The sequence below is a fragment of the Natrix helvetica genome (genome assembly GCF_964273705.1).
Source record: "Natrix helvetica genome assembly, chromosome: 1".
NCBI classification, from domain to species: domain Eukaryota; kingdom Metazoa; phylum Chordata; class Lepidosauria; order Squamata; family Natricidae; genus Natrix; species Natrix helvetica.
Window position 1 is genome coordinate 115,506,657 of NC_138548.1, and position 19,170 is coordinate 115,525,826.

The 19,170-nt window shown below is 41.0% G+C and overlaps 1 protein-coding gene across 4 annotated transcripts in view; it reads right to left on the reverse strand.

Moving 5' to 3' along the window:
- The window catches only part of LOC309385089 (solute carrier family 9 member C1-like), a 120,928-nt gene extending 102,481 nt beyond the window's left edge, over window positions 1-18,447 (reverse strand). For all 4 annotated transcript variants that reach the window (XM_081939183.1, XM_081939184.1, XM_081939182.1 and 1 more), the window contains exons 1-3: window positions 18,250-18,447; window positions 8,035-8,135; window positions 6,421-6,546 (exon numbers count right to left, since the gene is read on the reverse strand). In XM_081939183.1, the coding sequence (XP_081795309.1) occupies window positions 6,421-6,546; window positions 8,035-8,135; window positions 18,250-18,427 (405 nt within the window). In that variant the 5' untranslated portion in view covers window positions 18,428-18,447. The remainder of the gene's footprint in view (window positions 1-6,420; window positions 6,547-8,034; window positions 8,136-18,249) is intronic.
- Window positions 18,448-19,170: the final 723 nt, after the last annotated feature.

Here is a 19,170-nt window from a genome sequence, read left to right on the forward strand (position 1 = left end):
TGTGAATGCCCCAACGCTGGAAGTCTTTAAGAAGATGTTGGATAGCCATTTGTCTGAAACGGTGTAGGGTTTCCTGCCTAGGCAGGGAGTTGGACTAGAAGACCTCCAAGGTCCCTTCCAACTCTGCTATTGTATGCCGAACAGAGAGGTTAAAGCCAGGACCTTTCAGCCCTTCTCTCTCTTTTATTCTTTACCCAACATCTGGAAGCATGTGACACCCCCCCCCTCCATTTCTGTTCAGGACCTCAAGCCATATGGTCGTCTCCACCATTAAACCATCTTTCCAAGCAGCCTCCAAGTTTCCAGTGTCTTTTTCAACACTTGGAGCTGAACCCAGAAGGACATTTCTTCCAACAACACAAAGATCTGTTAACTCCCAAATCTACCAGATAATATCTGAATTGTAATCCCAACTCACTTTCACTTACCTTCCCTTTTAGTAAATTTCACCAATTAAATCAACTACATCCACTTTAGTCATATAGCTCCAGAAATTTAACAGAAAAAGGGTATTCTCTGACCATGATTCTATCAATCTCAATTGGCTATCTTTTTTTTCTATTATAACTTTTTCTAAAGTTACTTTGAACTTTAATTCAAAGTAGCTTTACTTTGGGGGGGGGATATCAGCTATCCAATTGACAAGTTGGATTCTATGCTGAGAACCTCTGAGGGCTCAGCTTTTGAAACACACAAGAAAATCTGAGAAAGCCTTACTGAAACAAGATCTGAAGAGATTACTTCCTGCTTTGTAGCTAGCTCTTCTCTGATGAATGTGATTGAAAGACTGTGTAGCAGGACTTTGTTGTCTTATTCTATGGCTGAGTAGCTTAAACGAATAACTTCCGCAGAAGATGAGGGTTGAAGAGGGAAATCAGATAGAAATTTTTGATCACCTTATTTGTGAAGGTACTTTTTCAAAGTGGAACCACAAGGTGGCACTAATATTACAGGGAAAAAATTGCCTTTTTTAAAAAATCACAAAATGATGGGAACTAGTTTACCTTTTATCAACAAAGCCAAATCTCTGGATCTAAGCTAATAGAGGCACATGGGCATAGAAAGAAGGAAGCTCAGCCAGGAATTCTTCCAGATCCAAATATAGAACTCTAGGTGAAATAATGTCCCAACTATCACATAAAATAGACTTAAGCAGTCTTTTAAAACTTTTCCCCCAACAAAGAAGCTTTTGATGGAGGTAAGTATTACTGTTTAGAAGAAAAATTGAAAGATTTTGCCAAAGAGAAAAAAATTGCCTTCCATTCTGACTAAAAGAAAAGTGCCATCAACCTCTGTAAACTTTTAATTTTAAAATTAGGAAATAGTATTAGAAAAGTGCAGCATGTCAGTAATTAATGCAAATCACATAGAAATCGGCAAATATTATGCTTATAGTTGTTTTCTATTGGAACCTTGAGTAGAATAAATCATTTTTGTCTAGGAGTTTAACTAGTTATCAACTGAGGCTTGGGCGGATAAAAGAGATTGGAATAGAATGCAATGCAATGAACAAGGTGAAGCCAGGTGAAGCTAAGAAAATGTAACAGCTTCTCACTTTGAAATGCTTCATAAAAAAAGAGGAAAACTCTGGAGTGGTGCCTTGTACTACATTTCTAACAAATCCTAAAACTCAATAGCTATCTCACAAAGAGGGCAATCTCCTTTTCTTAAAGACTAGAGATAGCAGTCTTCATCTTTGAACACTAAACCCCCGAGATGGAACCTAATGTATTAAGATGTAGAAACCCAGTTAGAAAGGTGGGTAAATGACCGTTAGCTTACATGAATGGTCATTATCTGGGCGCTGCGGGAGAGTCCAAGCATGGGTTAAATTCAGTGTATCTGCCCAAGGACTGAGTTGATTTTTGTAGACATGCCCCCTGTTCCTCATTGAGGTCAGTTTAAAAAACGAAAGTGTGATCTGTATAGGACGTCTGGAGACGTTGCATTTCCAACTGCCTGCTGGACCCTGGACTCCAGAATAACCCCTGAGTGGGGTTGGACTCTCCCGCAGAACCCAGAGAACAACCGTTCAGGTAAGCCATTCTCCTGGGCGCTGCTTGGAGTCCAAGCATGGGACATACCAAAGCTATGTTATCTCAGGGCGGGACGAAGACGTGTCTAGGGATTGCAGGCAGGCGACTACCCGTTGTAAAACTCTCCTCCTGAAGGAGACTTCAGCTGAGGTGAATGTTTCTATCTTATAATTCCGTATGAACGGCGTAGGGGACGACCACGTTGCTGCGCTACATATGTCCTTGATGGACGCTTGAGTCGCCCAAGCTGCTGTAGTTGCAGCACTTCTGGTAGAGTGCACCGTTGTATGTGCTGGAACAGTCCTGGCACGGGACTCGTAGGCCATCTTGATGCAGGCTCGCAACCAACGCCCGAGGGTACATTAAGAGAACGGCGGGGCTCAGAAGATCTGAATCGTTCTTCATTTCATTTCCATTAGGGAAGGGGAGGGATCTCTCTGGGGTGATATGGGATCAGAACCCTCAGGGGTCTGAACCGGTTCACTGCTCATTTGGGGTTCAGACGCAGGGGATCTGGAATTCCTTTGGGCCCGTTCAAAGGTTTTCTCCAAGGCCTTAAGTCTCCTATCCTCCTCCCTGGTAGAGCTTTTGGAGACCCTTTAACCCTGTGGCTCTTGCCCCTTGGTGCCTTGCCAGCCCTGAGCCCTCCTAGGCCAGGGATCTGGCCTACTCCGCTTGGAAGAGGGGCCTGCCTGCTCCTCATCCTCCATCTGCCATCTTCTTCTTTACTCAGCTAGCCTTGGTGAAAAACTGCTGTCTGTGAAGGCTGCTTCATCAAAGGTCTGGTCAGTGGCAGGAGGAAGACTTGCACAGAGTAGCTGGAGGCACCTGCGCGAGGCCAGACAGCTCTGTTGTGCACACGGATCTTCCCCTGAGGAAGGGAGTATGGCCACAGGTGGCCAAACGCTCCCTGGCCACCTTTGGGTCTTCCTGGAGGAGGCAGACCTTGCCGGAGCCCCGGACAAGGTCCCACGCTCCCCGGCTGCGATCCGCTGCTTGGGATTCGAAAACGCAGCCTCTTCTTTGATCCATGGCCAAAGCAGTGCTAAAGGACCACACTGCAACGGCCATGGCGTTTTCCGCGAAAAAACTGCTTTCTCCTCAGCTCTCTCTGCAAAGTGTGCGAAAAAAACACTCTCCAAAATGGCTATTCCGTTGATTGATTGCTTGATTCCGTCTTCTCCACTTCAGCAGTAGCACGATAGAGAGAAGCAATTGGAGCGGTAAGGGGCTGTGCGAGTTCTCCACGCTTCGTCTGACAGGTGGGAAGAAGGAAGCCTCCTACCTCTCTGGTGCTCAGCACAGCCGCCAGACAAGATGCCTCACTGAAGGCTGAGGCTCAGCTGTCAGACCTCCCAAGCACAAGTTAAAGGAACAGAATTTTTCCCTAAATACTAATCTGACTAAGTAGGAAATCTAGACAAAAACAATAAACCTAAGATAAACTGTTTGGAGAGTCTCAGTATATCTGCCAAAGAACTGAGGGTCTTCTCAAAATGTGTCCTTAAGGGCTGAGTTTTTTAAACTAACCTCAATGAGGAACAGGGGGCATGTCTACAAAAATCAACTCAGTCCTTGGGCAGATACACTGAATTTAATCCATGCTTGGACTCTCCAAGCAGCACACAGGAGAATATTAGATTTTTCTCTCCTAAAGCACCCTATTTACCATATTTTTGGACTATAAGATGCACCAGAGTATAAGACACCCAAGGTTTTGGAGAAGCAATTTTTTTTTAAAAGTAGGTAGCTAGAGGGATACAGAGGGAGGGAAAGAGAGAGAAATACAGTAGTTAGGGAGAGAGAGAGAGAGAGAGAGAGAGAGAGAGAGAGAGAGAGAGAGAGAGAGAGAGAGTAGGTAGGTACGTACATAGGTAGATAGAGGGGGAGAGAGAGAGAAATAAAGTAGGTAGTTAGGGAGAGAGGGAGAGAGAGTAGGTAGATGGAGGGAGGAAGAGAGAGAGAGAGAAAAATACAGTAGGTAGGTAAGGAGAGAGAGTAGGTAGGTTGGTAGATGTTTCCAGGTGTATTTATCCATGTGCTGGAGAAGGAAATCACTGACAATCTGCAACACCTAAGACTTTGTTTCTGCTGGCACAGTATTTGATCAATGTAATTCTTATCAATCAGTTAGAGCTTTCCAAAAGGAAAAAAAGGTTTTTGCAGTCTGCAAATCTCCCAAAAATGGCCCGTTTTTCGCAAAAACAGGCCATTTTTTTTAAAAAAAGAAGGCATGAATAGCATTGGGGGGGACTTGCAGAGTGCTCCTGGAGGGGGGGGCAAAAACGAGCAAAAATAGCCTGTTTTTCGCAAAAACAGGCCTTTTTTGTCAAATAAATTTGCATGCATAGTCTTATGGAGGCTTACAGAGTGCTGCTGGGGGCTGGGGGGCAAAAAAAGACCCGTTTTTTGCTCATTTCTGCCCTCTCCAGCCCCCAGCTTTCTGAAAGCCTCCATAAGGGTATGCACGGCCATTTTGATGAAGGGGACGGGGCTTCAGGAGGCAAAAAATGCTGTATTCAGTGTATAAGACGCACCCAGATCTTCAGCCTCTTTTTTGAGTAAAACAGGTGTGTCTTATACTCTGAAAAATACAGTACATTACAAAATATGATCCATAGGGTTGAGAAAGCAGATATTTATGAGGTATGGGAGAGGGCTCCTAGTGTTTGAGCTGAATGTCATTTTTGAAATTTTGTATTTCAATCTCAATGGAATATAGTTTGCTGGAATTGTTCATTTTTGCATCTCCAGAGATTTGGATACATTTCCTCATTCAATGATTCTGTCAGGAGACTTTTATCTGTTCAGTCAATAGCTCTTTAATTCAACTCACTCCCATACCATTTATACTGATAGAAATGAAATAAATCCAAGAAGTTAACCCAAAGAAACATACTGCACAGAGATTTCCACTCTGTGTCTGCATGTGAGTAACAGAATGATACAAAATAACTTGATTTCAGCTAGTCTTGAGAACTGATAATAAACTGAAATTTATAAAAATGATTTAAAATTTTATTAAAAATTAATTTTCCAGACTAACTATGAATAAATAAATTGACAGAAGAATGCATAAAGTGAATACTATTATAACAGTTTACAATATTCAGCCAACATTGCCTGCTCACAGAATCACAGGCCCCTTTTTAAAAAAACTTTAGGCCTATTTATAACTTTAAACCAGCAAGTGGGTAACTAATGGTTGAGAGGTCCTTGGTGCTCTCTGAGCTTGTTTGTTTTCTTGCAGACGTTTCTTTACCCTTAACTAGGCAACATCATCAATGTTAGTGAGAAGTGCTGTTGCTATCAGTTTATATTCTGGTGACTTGTCTGCCTGTGTGGGTGGAGATTCTTTGGTTGGGCTGTTTACTGATGGCTCTTTGACAGTTTCTTGATTGGGGTATTGCTTACTTGATTGCTGGTCTGAAGTTGACCTTGGAGTTAATCTAAGATGATCTGAATGCTGATTACTGGTGGAGAGGTTTTGGATTCTTTCTCTTTTGGACTGGTTAATTGTTTCTTTTGCATCATCTATAAATTTTGTTAATGTCTATGTGTCTATTAATGGTGATTAGTCAAGAGTACCCAGCTTTTAGAAATTCTCTGGACTTAGCCTGGTCTAGGATTGTCACATTTCCCCAATTGAAACTATGGTTAACTATTTGTTGAGATAATAGCACCAGGACTGACAAAGTGCAAAAGAAATAAGTATTTTACAATGCTTTTGTGCACACATACCAATACAATTGTAACTTGTTCTTAGAACTGCAATGAAAACTGCAATGAAAATTGCAAGAATGCAAGTTAAGATCTAGTGAAAAGCCAAAGTTAAAACATATCAGATTTTATACTCAAAGAATTCTTATGACTAGGCAGCCACAGCACTAATCTCTTGCTGAATTCATCCTAACAAAGAGGAGTCTTACCTTCCCCCTCTTTTGATGTACTTGGCTTTTCAGTCTCCACTTCAATTCCTTTTCCTCAAAAATGATGAAGCACCATTGGACATCACCCTGGACTCTTGTCTAACCTCTTCTCCTCTCCATATCTTTTCACAATTCTGGAAGGAGCCATAACTACCTTGAAATTTGCCTCTTTTTGTAATCAACAATGCTGTTTTCCTCACAAAAGCTCTGGCCTCATCTGTTACTCCTATTGAGGTAAGATGTTTCCATCATCCAAATTAGAGGTGAAGAATCTGCAGCTCCTCATTAATGAACTGTCTTAATGAACTCTGACTAGAAAGAAAAGGCTCAGAACAACTAAAACCATATAAATCCCAGGAAGGATTTGAGGAAATTTGAAGAAAAGAAATAGCTAATAGTTGAGTCACTGATTATCATGTTCCTAAAGAAAATAGGTAAAAACATATTGGACTTACCTGCCAAAATGATTTTCGAAATATATATAAATCCATCTCAAATGCAGCTGTAAATATTATGATTGGTGTAAATAAATGAAGAAAAAGTATCGGATCTATATTTGCAATAGTTTTCACAAAAGGCAACTGATAATAAAAATTAGTAAAAGATATTGTAAGAATACTATATAATGTAAGTTTACTTTTATATACTAGCTTCAAATATTGAATGAATAATTTGCATATTAATTCATTAATAGTAACTTTATGTTATAAATATTATAACATATAACAGGATAAAGGTTGATAATGAAAAATGTGCCTTGGCAGAGTATGGAGCTTGGATCAGGAAACCACACTATTTTCAATTTTAAAAAGAAGTATTTTTTTAAACCCAGTCCTAAAACTAAATTATAGCATATTTTTAATGTCATCAACAACATGATAGGATCCTGGCACTTCCCAATAATTCTTCCTATTTGGAAACATACTTTTACTACTGTTGAGAACTCAAATTATGGTCAAAGTATTTCAGATGATCACCTATATGCCAGGCAGACTGCAGATATTCTGAATAAAATTTCACTCTTGTTAGACATAGAATTTACATCTTCACAATAAATAATAGCATAGAAAATAGAAGATGAAATGTACTGTTCCAGAATTAAAATATTTATTAGAATAATATTTCATTAAAAAATCAAACTGAAGCCATTTAAGATGGTTTCCCTCTCCCTCCTTCAGGAGGAGTGAGAATATGCCATTTGAATAGGTATGTTCTTTTCTCACAGAAATCGTTTTCTTGCAAACCATTCTTTTAACAGTACCTTGGACAGCATCCATTTGACTTGTGTCCATCCCAACAAGAATTTAGTATGTCTGATCACTGCTCAAATTGGCAAATTAAAAATGATATGCCCATCCTGTAATTTTTGGGCTCACAAGATCCAGAGTAGGTTTCAATTTATTCTGTGGTTATTCCTGGACATTTCTGTTTAGACTCCAAAGGAGGACTGGGAGGGAGGGATCATTAGTGGAGAAGTGAAACTGTTATAAGGCTAAAGTCTGCTTGCATTGACTCCTCTAGTCTAGATGATTTAGTAAACCTTGTTCCGTTTTGTTCACCATACAACGAACCCTATGATTACTGCTAAAGCCAAAACATATGCATCTTACATATAAGTAATTTCTTATTTATATTGATTATTTTACTGACTCATATATTTAGAAATAATAATACCTCACTATTATTCAACAAATCATACCACATAAGTAGCTGTGTTATATATTAATTCAGAGTTGATAACTAGTACATAGGAAACTGGATAAATAGAAAGGGTTTCAACAGTACTGACCTTTCAGTTGGGGGAGATACCCTTATTTATCAGTCACTAAAGCACTTAGGCACGTGACAACAAAAAGGTTAACCATCACTGTTGTAGAATAATGGATTTGCAGGAAGTTTCCAATATCTTCTGGGAGTAGGAACCCAATGGATTTGTTAGAAGAGGAGACCAAATTTCCTTTATCCTTTTGACATCCCAGCCTAATATAGATTAATCTACAATGTGTATTTATAAACTGTAATAAGATATATTCCCTGGTTCTCTATATATTATTATTTTAATACTGTACCTCTTGTGAAAAATGGGCTACTATTCCAAGAAGAAGTCCAACTAGGAATATAATTACAAGAATAGGGATTTTTGTTTCCTTCAAAATAGTTCGTAATAAGGCTGAAAGAAAATATTACCATTAAATATGCAATTTTGTGCTGAATCTTAAGGCAGTATCTATGTTTTAAACGAGAATAGCATTTTTGAATCAGCAATAATTCATATGCAACATTCAAATAAATTTTAAGCTTTCTTGAGCTAATTGAAGTAACAAACATGTAATTAGTGCAGTTAAACAATATCAAAGAAGCATTAATATAATCTAAGCTATAATGAAATGAAATAAAATAAGAACAAAAGCAACAGTTTGGGGGAAAAATTGCTTTGTACCCAATGAATCAGAAAGTCTTGTAGAATAAAGATGCTATCACCAAGATAATCTCTCAGGTGTTTACCCATTTCACTTTACATGGCAATGGCAACTAATCTGATGATGATCTGAATAGCATATAAAAAATCAGTTACTTGGTTCCTGAATCAGGAAACATTTTAAATAGATCTCTGAAATAGATCCAAAAAGAAATAGGGTGTATTGCAGTTGATTAGTACAAGTATAACACCACAAATGAATTTGATCTTCAGAAATATTACTACAGAATCAAAGTATAAGTTACATCTCTTATTTTTCTTTTATAAAACCTCTATTGTTTTTTTAAAAAATCTAATTCATTTATTTTTCTTAAAGAATCATGATGCAGGGCAGAAGATGAAGAAAAATATTTTGCATGTTGTAAACAAATTGTATTTCTACTTAGAAAGCTAAACTACTGTTCTTATTTTATATTTGTGAATAAATAACTATATTTGATATACTAAAACATAATAACTAGTAAGCCTAGAAATAAAACAATCAAGAAATCTGAATTCTGTTCATGGCAAATAAAGAAAAAGTCTAATATGAATACATGTATTAAAATTATCAGAAGTTTCTCAATACAGCAATAGCAGACATGCAAAAATTTAAATTGACTTTTTTGAAAAATAAGTATGAAAACAATAATTTTTTTCTATTTTGCCAAATTGTCCTCTATGGTCATATTATTATAATACATGTACAAGTAGTCTTTGACTTATGACTTCAATGGAGTTTGCCCATTCCAGTCACATGTTGTGACAGCCATTGTGAACCATGTCACTTAACAACCTCCCCGATCCTGCTTTCCCCAATGCAATCATTAAATGAAAGTGCAGGTCATTAATTGGAGCAAATGTGCCTCGGGGGTGGAGGAGGTCTTTGGATGCCTAGCACAGGCCCATGCATGCCTGCCCTGGGCTTTCCAAGGCTTCTCCTACCTAAGGCACCCAGTGCTTCTCTCCCTGTCCCTCAGGGTCAATCCAGGCCTTGGCCTGCACCCAGGTCAACCACTCAGCCATGCAAGGGAGCCTATAGCTGATCAGAATAGAATAGAATAGAATAATTTATTGGCCAAGTGTGATTGGACACACAAAGAATTTGTCTTTGGTACATATGCTCTCAGTGTACATAAAAAGACAAGATACATTCATCAACAATCATAAGGTATAGCACTTAATGACAGTCATAGGGTACAAATAAGCAATCAGGAAATAATATCAATATAAATGTAAGGATACAAGCAACAAAGTTACAGTCCTAAGCAATCAGGAAATAATCAATATCAATATAAATCGTAAGGATACAAGCAACAAAGTTACAGTCCTGCAGTCATAAGTGGGAGGAGATGGGTGATAGGAACGATGAGAAGACTAATAGTAATGCAGCCTTAGTGAATGGTTTGACAGTGGTAAGGGAATTATTTATTTAGCAGAGTGATGGTGTTCAGGAAAAATCTGTTCTTGTGTCTAGTTGTCTTGGTGTGAAGTGCTCCATAGCGTTGTTTTGAGGGTAGGAGTTGAAACAATTTATATCCAGGATGCAAGGGGTCTGTAAATATTTTCATGGCCCTCTTTTTGACTCATGCAGTGTACAGGTCCTCAATGGAAGGCAGGTTGGCAGTAATTATTTTTTCTGCAGTTCTGATTATCCTCTGAAGTCTGTGTTTGTCTTGTTGGGTTGCAGAACCAAACCAGACAGTTATAGAGGTGCAGATGCCAGACTCAATATTTCCTCTGTAGAACTGTATCAGCAGCTCTTTGGGCAGTTTGAGCTTCCTGAGTTGACACAGAAAGAACACTCTTTGTCGTGCTTTTTTGATGACATTTTTGATGTTACGTGTTTTAGGTCAATTTTAGGTCTTGAGATATGATAGAACCTAGAAATGTGATGGTCTCTACTGTTGATACTGTTTTGTCTAGTATTGTAAGGGGTGGTAGTATGGTAGGGTTTCTCTTAAAGTCTACCACCATTTCTACGGTTTTGAGTGTGTTCAGTTCCAAATTGTCCTGGTCGCACCACGAGGTTAGTTCAACCTCCCGTCTGTATGCAGTTTCATCGTTGTCTCGAATGAGACCAATCACTGTTGTATCGTCTGCAAACTTCAGTAATTTAACAGATGGATCATTTGAGATGCTGTCATTGATATATAGAGAGGTGGAGAGAACACACAGCCCTGGGGGGCTCCTGTGCTAATTGTACAAGTATCTGATGTGATTTTTGCCTAGCTTCACCTGCTGCTTCCTGTCTGTTAGAAAGCTTGTAATCCACTTACAAGTGTGTTCAGGTACTGCTAGTTGATTTAGTTTAGTTAGAAGAATGTCTGGTATGATGGTATTGAATGCTGAACTAAAGTCTACAAAGAGGCCCCTTGCGTAGATCTTTGGAGATTCAAGATGTTGTAGGATGTAGTGCAGAGCCATGTTAATAGCATCATCTGTCAATCTATTTGCTTGGTATACAAATTGCAGGGGGTCTAACAGGGGATCCGTGATGGTTTTCAAGTGGGACATCACTAGCCTTTCAAAAGTTTTCATAACTACAGATGTTAGAGGAACTTGTCTGTAGTCATTCAGTTCCTTGTTGGAGGGCTTCTTCAGCACTGGGATAGTGGAGCATTTGAAGCAAGAAGGAATATGGCACATCTCTAGTGATTTGTTGAAGATTCAGGTGAAGATGGGGGCCAATTGGTCAGCACAGACTTTTAAGCAAGGAAGACTTATCTTCTCTGGGCCTGGTGCTTTTCCTGGCTTCTGTCTGTGAAATAGGTCTTGCACTTCCTTATCTGTGATCACCAGGGTTTGTGATGGGATGGTTTTTAATAGCAGAAGTTTTAAATTTTAAACTGGGTTATATGTACATTTGGCAGCAGGGTGGTATTCTATCATAATTTCAAATAGTCGCTAAGCAACCTATTGTAAATTGAGGACTACAGGAACCTGTAGGAGGAGCCATTAAAAATCCATTGCTGGCATATTTAGTGTGCCATTTAGAACAAAATCATGGTATAATTACTGTACATCGAACAGGCTTTCAACATATGGAAGCACCTTGCCTATTATAAAGCTGGTTCACATACTTCATTACATCATAAATTATAATTCATTCAGCATGCTAAAAGATAATCGAAGGGATTATCTTCACAGAATGTATTTACTCATTACATTAAGCAATGGATCAGATGATTTGCTGCATAAAGCACAATAGATTCACAACACACATTATTTAACATATTATTTAACAACCCATAAGGGCTGAATTCACAAATCATGAAACCATGAAATATCAGTTTAGGGGCCAATCATCATGGAAAATAATTTATCCATCGGGTCACAAAGAGTCAACATTGATCTGATGGCACATAATCACTCTATCACTCTGTGCTGAAAAGGTGGTCTAGAAAATGAAGACATCTGCTACATTAATTTTTAAAATAGCATGTTTATACTCTGTAGTGCAATCATTAGTCAACTATTTTCTATATTTTTATTAATTTTGCTGGAATGTGGAAATACTTCAATTCTTCATGGAGAAAGTTGCATTTTATTTCTCTACAAATAAGGTCTCTTTAGACTTTGCATGCTATCAAACTGAGTGATTGCAATTACACATAGTGACTGTACTAACACTCTACAAATATTATCCTAATTACATCTGAAGCTCCAAGCCCCAGTTTCATTGGTATAATGTACTACAAATAGAGATTTTTGAAAAACTGACGTCCGAAAGACAAGACCACTCTAATACTAAGTTTCAGTGTTCTAAGAATTGCTTTGTAAAATCATAATTTACAAAATTTTAACATCAATTTTAATAGAAAGGCAATATAATTTGGTTGACAGTTGTGAACAGATTCATGTATCACAAAAGCAAAGTGTACATTAAACTGTTCCATTAAAGCAATAAATTGCTATGTTAACCACAGCATTTATACTCCATCTTTCTTTCAAGTAATAAAAGACAGCACATGTGGTTTTCCCTACCTCTCTTTTGAGGTGGTGAAGGTGGTGAAGGTAAAGAGGTGGTGAAAGGAAGCTAATGATAAAATATGCTTGATGGCATTGTGCAATTACATCAGGACACAAATAAATATAGCATTTTATGATTGTCACCTTGTGCAAAGTGTCATTTTATTGCAATTTTCTGCAGACTTTACTAGCCCCTGCATTTATCATAACTAATGCTAATGAATGTTAATGAATAATGACAGTGACTAATCTAAGTCTCTATAGAGGGCATAATAGTCTATGATGGCAAAAAAAAGAACATGATAGTAACATTTACAATTAGCAAATCTTATTAAAAGACATATGACTGTTCTCACAACATTGCCACTAGGCTCGAAATTTTGGGCTTGGATGACCTGGAAGTACAGCATCTAAAGTTTGACCTAAGCATAGTACACAAAATTATCTTCAACGCCCTACCTGTCAACGACTACTTCAGCTTCAATCTCAATAATACACGGACAAACAATAGATACAAACTCAAGGTAAACCGTTCCAAACTTGATTGCAGAAAACACGAGTTCAGCAACAGAGTGGTCAAAGCCTGGAATGCTCTACCTGACTCCATTGTTGCATCCTCTAACCCCCACAGCTTCAACCTTAAATTGTTTACCGTGGACCTCACCCCATTCCTAAGAGGTCTTAGGCGCATAAGCGCACCAGCATGCCTACCATCCCTGTCCTACTGTCCCCATTAATTTGTACTCATTTCTTTGTTCATGTCCATTTTTATACTTATACCTGTTATATTGTACATGTTCCACAAACTAACTAGCTAAATAACTAATAAAATAAATAACAATCATTCAGCCAGAGATTGCTGAATTTACTTACATATCAAGTTACAGGCAATCACAAATAATCTTAATAAACACATTAGGTTTTAAGACATTACAATTATTAATTCATAGATGTGTCTGATGTGCAACCTGCATCTCCATAACCCACCCACATTTAAATACTACATATGTTCAGGCACTCTGTACATCTAATGAAATGAGCTGCAGTCCACAAAAATGTATCCTTTTAATAAAATGTTTTAGTTGGAAAAGATGCTACAGACATCTTGTTTCAACTAATCCAAGGATTACCCAGTTTAATAATAGTTTGAACATGGATCTCCCCCATTCCTAATACAATGTTTACCTTATTACTGACATTTAGGCAAAGAATATGAGGCAGGAGTAAAACAAAGGAGAAAAACCATTTTTCCCTTCATTTTAAATTGTTAACAATCTGTATAACACAATATGGTAGTCACTGTTTGAAAATAAGAAATGAATCCACGAGTTTATGAAGTAGATTATAAAACTGAAGAAGGCAATTCAGAATACTTAAGCAGGAATGCAAAACTAATAGGCATATTATGCAAACCAGGAAAAATATATGCATTCAAAAACACTTCCTTCAAAGGATTTGCACAGCCTTGATTAACAGTCACAAAAGCTGCAGAGAAGCAGGAATGGGGAGGAGGCTTATTACCCATCTTTTTCCTACAAATTATTCAGCAGGATGATTTGTCTTCATAGCAAAACAAGTTTTAAATCCAGACTGAAGGGAATCAAGATAATCCATTTCATCTGAGAGGTACTGAAGTTGTAATATCAGAGAATTTGCCCACCAGTTTGACCAAACATGAAATTCTAGAGAACAAAGTACAGCCTTCTATGGAAGGAACTATGTCCTAAATGTGGTCTGAAACCAGATTTTTATGGTATTAAATTGCAATGTTTAATTGACAACCACATTATATAGCCATCTCTTTACTTTAATTCAATGCAGGTAGTCCTTGACTCACAAGCATTCATTTAGTGACTGTTCAAAGTTACAAAGGCAGTCAAAAAAGTGACAACTGTCACAGCAGTCACGTTGATCATTTGATCAGAATTTGAGCACTTGGCAACCAGCATGTATTTAAGACAGTTGCAGTATCCTGGAGTCATGTGACCACCATTTGCTACCCTCCCAGCTGGCTTCTGAAAAGCAGTCATGTGGATAGCCAAATTCACTTAACTGCAGTGATTTGCTTAACAACCACGGCAAAAAAGATTGTAAAATTGGGCATAACTTCTTAACAAACCCCTTGCTTAGCAATCAAAATTCTAGTCTCAATTGTGTTTATAACTCAAGGACTACCTATATAGCCTATTCTAAGTGGCTGAAATTTCCACCTTCAAAAGAGAAGCATTAATATCCAGGTACTCACAAGGTTATGTAAATCCATCCAATGTGGATAATTTATGCCTCTGTGTATAAAAAAAATCCAGAAAATAAGATTAAGTAAACCACATGAATATGATTTGCAAACTACGTGCTCTCTCATCAGCTATTGTATTTGATTCTCTAACATTTTCCCCACAAAACTCACCTCCTGCTGAATTTGAAATTTTTGGTATCAGTTGATAACTGCAGAACTAATCCATTTAGGATATTTTAATTATTTTGTTTTCTTTGTTAATTCACTACATATATTTTTATATTTCTTATTGTAATTTGGATATACAGTTATTTTATTTGTTCAATGTTTAGTAAGCTCTTCAATCACCTCAAACCACTAGATGGGCAGCCTATAAAATTGATAATTTGCAAGCTGCTCTTTTTGCATTTTAGAAAAAAACAGACTAACATAGACAGATAGCTGTACAACACAGCCATCAATTATACATGTGATGTAATACTAATTTAAAACCATCTTTCTGGTTTCAGACTACATTTAGGGCCATAAATGGGGCCCAGGGAGTCAGCTGGGCCTGTTGATAGTATACCTGGCTCCCCGCCATACATCAGCGGCCCTGCCCGGGCTCCTCGAGCGGATCACGGAGATGGCGGTTGAAACCCCCAAGCTATTAGTGATGGGGGACTTTAACCTGCCATCGACGGGAGAGGCATCCGGGGCAGCCCGGGAATTCATGGCCTCCATGACAGCCATGGATCTGACTCAAGTAGTTCAGGACCCCACACACGAGAGAGGCCATATACTTGATCTTGTGTTTGTCTCCGACCAGTGGACGAGTGATCTGGGAAGAGGGAATTTAGTCATCACGCCCCTGTCATGGTCAGATCACTCACTTCTCCAGCTGGACTTCCCTGGCGCTGCTCCCCACCGCGGGGAGGCGGAACCAGACTATCCCAGATGGTTCCGCCCCAGGCGTCTGATGGAGCCAGATAGGTTCCAGGCAGAGCTTGGGCCACCTCCTGCAGACCTGCCCCACCCCCGGGCAGAGGACCTGGTAGCCGCTTGGAATAATGCGGCCGCCGGTGCCTTAGACCGGGTGGCGCCTTTGCGGCCTCTTCGACGGCCACGTTCTACCCGGGCCCCCTGGTTTAACGGGGAGCTAAGGGCAATGAAACGCCTTAGGAGACGCCTAGAGAGCAAGTGGAGGTCCTCCCGCTCCGAATCCGACCGAGCACAAGTAAGAGCCTACGTAAGGACTTACCTTGTGGCAATAAGAGTGGCCAAACGTCAGTATTGTGCCACCCTTATAGCGTCCGCGGAGAACCGCCCTGCCGCCCTGTTTCGGGTGACCCGCTCCCTTTTGTCACAGGGGCAGCGGGACCCCCCATTACTGGGCCGGGCAGAGGAATTTGGAGAGTTCCTGCAGGATAAAATCGATCGGATCCGAAGGGGATGGACCCACCTCAGTGCTCCAGTGGGGACGTCTGAAGCTAGTCTTGAGAGACCATGCTGGGAGGAGTTTGACCCTGTTGTCACCGAAGATTTAGACAGGTTGCGCGGGCGACTGCGAGCCACTACATGTTTATTGGACCCGTGTCCCTCCTGGTTGGTACTGGCCTCCTGGGAGGGCTCACGAGGCTGGCTACTGGAGCTGGTGAACGCTTCGCTGGGTGAGGGCCTTTTACCAGCCGCCTTGAAAGAGGCGGTGGTGAGGCCCCTGCTCAAGAAGCCTTCTCTGGACTCAACGGAGCTAGCAAATTACCGTCCTGTCTCCAACCTTCCTTTCTTAGCGAAGGTTGTTGAGAGTGTGGTGGCTCAGCAGTTTCCGCGTCACCTAGAAGAAGCTGATTATCTAGACCCGCGCCAGTCCGGCTTCCGGCCCGGTCACAGCACGGAGACAGCCTTGGTCGCGTTGGTGGATGATCTCTGGAGGGCAAAGGATGGGGGTTGTTCCTCCATCCTTGTCCTATTAGACCTCTCGGCGGCCTTCGATACCATCGACCATGGTATCCTATTGCGCCGTCTGGAGGGGTTGGGGGTCGGGGGCACCGTATTACGATGGTTCCGCTCCTACCTCTCTGGCCGGACGCAATGTGTGTTGGCAGGAGAGGAGAGGTCGACCGCGAGGCCCCTTATCTGTGGGGTCCCACAGGGCTCGATCCTCTCGCCTCTCCTGTTCAACATATATATGAAGCCGCTGGGTGAGATCATCCGTGGTTTTGGGGTGGGATACCATCTGTATGCTGATGACACTCAGCTGTACATTTCCACCCCAAACCACCCCAACGAGGCTGTTGAAGTGATGTCCCGATGTCTGGAAGCCGTACGGGTCTGGATGGATGACAACAGGCTCAGGCTCAACCCCTCCAAGACAGAGTGGCTGTGGCTTCCGGCTTCCCGGTTCAACCAGCATATGCCATCGCTGACCATCGGAGATGATCAATTAGCCCCGGTGGAAGGGGCACGCAATTTGGGCGTCCTCCTTGATGCCCGGCTGTCTATGGAAGATCATGTGACAGCCGTGGCGAGAGGGGCGTTCCACCAGGTTCGCCTGGTGCGCCAGTTGCGGCCCCTTTTGGACCGGGAGGCCTTGCGTACAGTCACTCACGCGCTGGTGACGTCTCGCCTGGACTACTGTAATGCTCTCTACATGGGGCTCCGCTTGAGGTGCACCCGGAGACTGCAGTTGGTCCAGAATGCAGCCGCGCGGGTAATTATGGGGAGATCGAGGTTCTCCCATATAACACCTATCCTGCGCGAGCTGCACTGGCTTCCTGTGGTCTACCGGGTGCGCTTCAAGGTACTGGTTACCACCTTCAAAGCGCTCCATGGCACAGGGCCTAGTTACCTGCGGGATCGCGTCCTGCCCCATACATCCCTGCGACCCGTCCACTCACACAGAGAGGGACTACTCCGGGTGCCGTCCTCCAGAGAGTGCCAGAGGGCAGCGCCCAGAAGTAGGGCCTTCTCTGTAGTGGGCCCCACCCTTTGGAATGACCTCCCCCCAGACATCAGAACTACAACCGACCTTCGCTCCTTCCGTATGAAGCTGAAAACCTACCTGTTTCGACTAGCTGACCTGGCATAACTCTACAACCTCCCCAGCCCAGGGCATTTTTAATTGTAATTTTAGTTTTTAAGGGTTAATTTCACTGGGGTTTTAACTTTTTAAGTATTGTAACTTATTTATTTATTCTTACCTCCTCTATACGCTATATAATACCTTTGTACGTCGCCCCGAGTCCCTGTGGGGAGAGGGGGCGACTAATAAGTTCAAGTAATAAATAAATAATAAATAAATAATAAATAAATAAACATCTACATCAGAAATTAAAATAGAACATGCATTCACTAGAAGACGGAATTGGCATACGTATCCCATTAACCCATAATTTGGCTCATTTGATTTTGCCTAATACTTTGTTCAATCCCTGACTGTTGCAATTTCTAAATATCTAAAGATAGTTTGTGTGACTATTAATGTGTCTTATCCATTAACCATTCATTAATGTGGATTGTCCACTAACCAAGCCAAAGATTAAGTAATTGCTTTTTAGGATCCGGAGCGACCAAGGCCATGTTTAAAGGATATTTCTGGGCGCTTCGTCAAGAGCCAAGAGAAGACCTCAGACTTCCTACCTCCGAAGGCGCAGCTCATACACATTACCAAAAGAATTATCGGTCTGTCCTTAGGGATGATGTGGAATTTGCCATGAAACGGAACTTCCTCATCCACGTCCTGCTGATTGTCATAGCGCGGAGAAATAACGTCGGCAAAGGCGCCGGTGACAGCAAGGCTCAAGTTTAAGGAATTCATGCTACTGCATACACCACTTCACACCCTCAACAAAAGCGGAAGATTCATACGACGCCACAGTTTGCATTTACCGTCAAGTAACGACTTTAGAAACCCGTAAACCTCCCTGTCTCGCACATGCTACCCAATCCCTTCTCTCTCTCTCTTTCTCTTTCTCTCTCTCTCTCTTTCTCTCTTTCCCTCCTCCCCAGGTATCGCTTTTCAAGAACTTCTTTCCAGCATTAGAACCGTTGGAGTGACGCGAGAGGGAGGAAGGGGGGTTTCAAAACTGCGCGCGCCACGCCACGCCAATGGGCGAGTGCGTGTTGTCACCCGTGTTCCAAGAGGCTGGGAAGGGTCTCAGCGTCTCCGTGGTGAAAGCGCGCGACCGACCGTTGGCATTCCATTTCGTGTAGTCTTCACCAGCACGTGGTTCGTCAACCGCGAAGAGACAGAAGGCGGGAGAAATGTCTTGCTCTGAGAAAGAGATTGATTTCTAAATTGCGTCCGGGTTTAACAAGGCACAAAAGGCATTTTCCGAGCCGTGTATATTTACTGAAACGGGCTGCCGGCTGCCACATTGTTAGTATAATTTAGAAATACGTCTGTCAGCCCCACTAATGGTATTTCGACGCTTTATCATAAACAATGGATATCAATTAGCAATATATTGTTTAGCGAGTTTTCCGAGGAGTAGCGTTGTAACAAATAAGTTTACTTTGCAAAAGATGGAAACACTTACTTAGCTATTAAAAGTAGTTTCA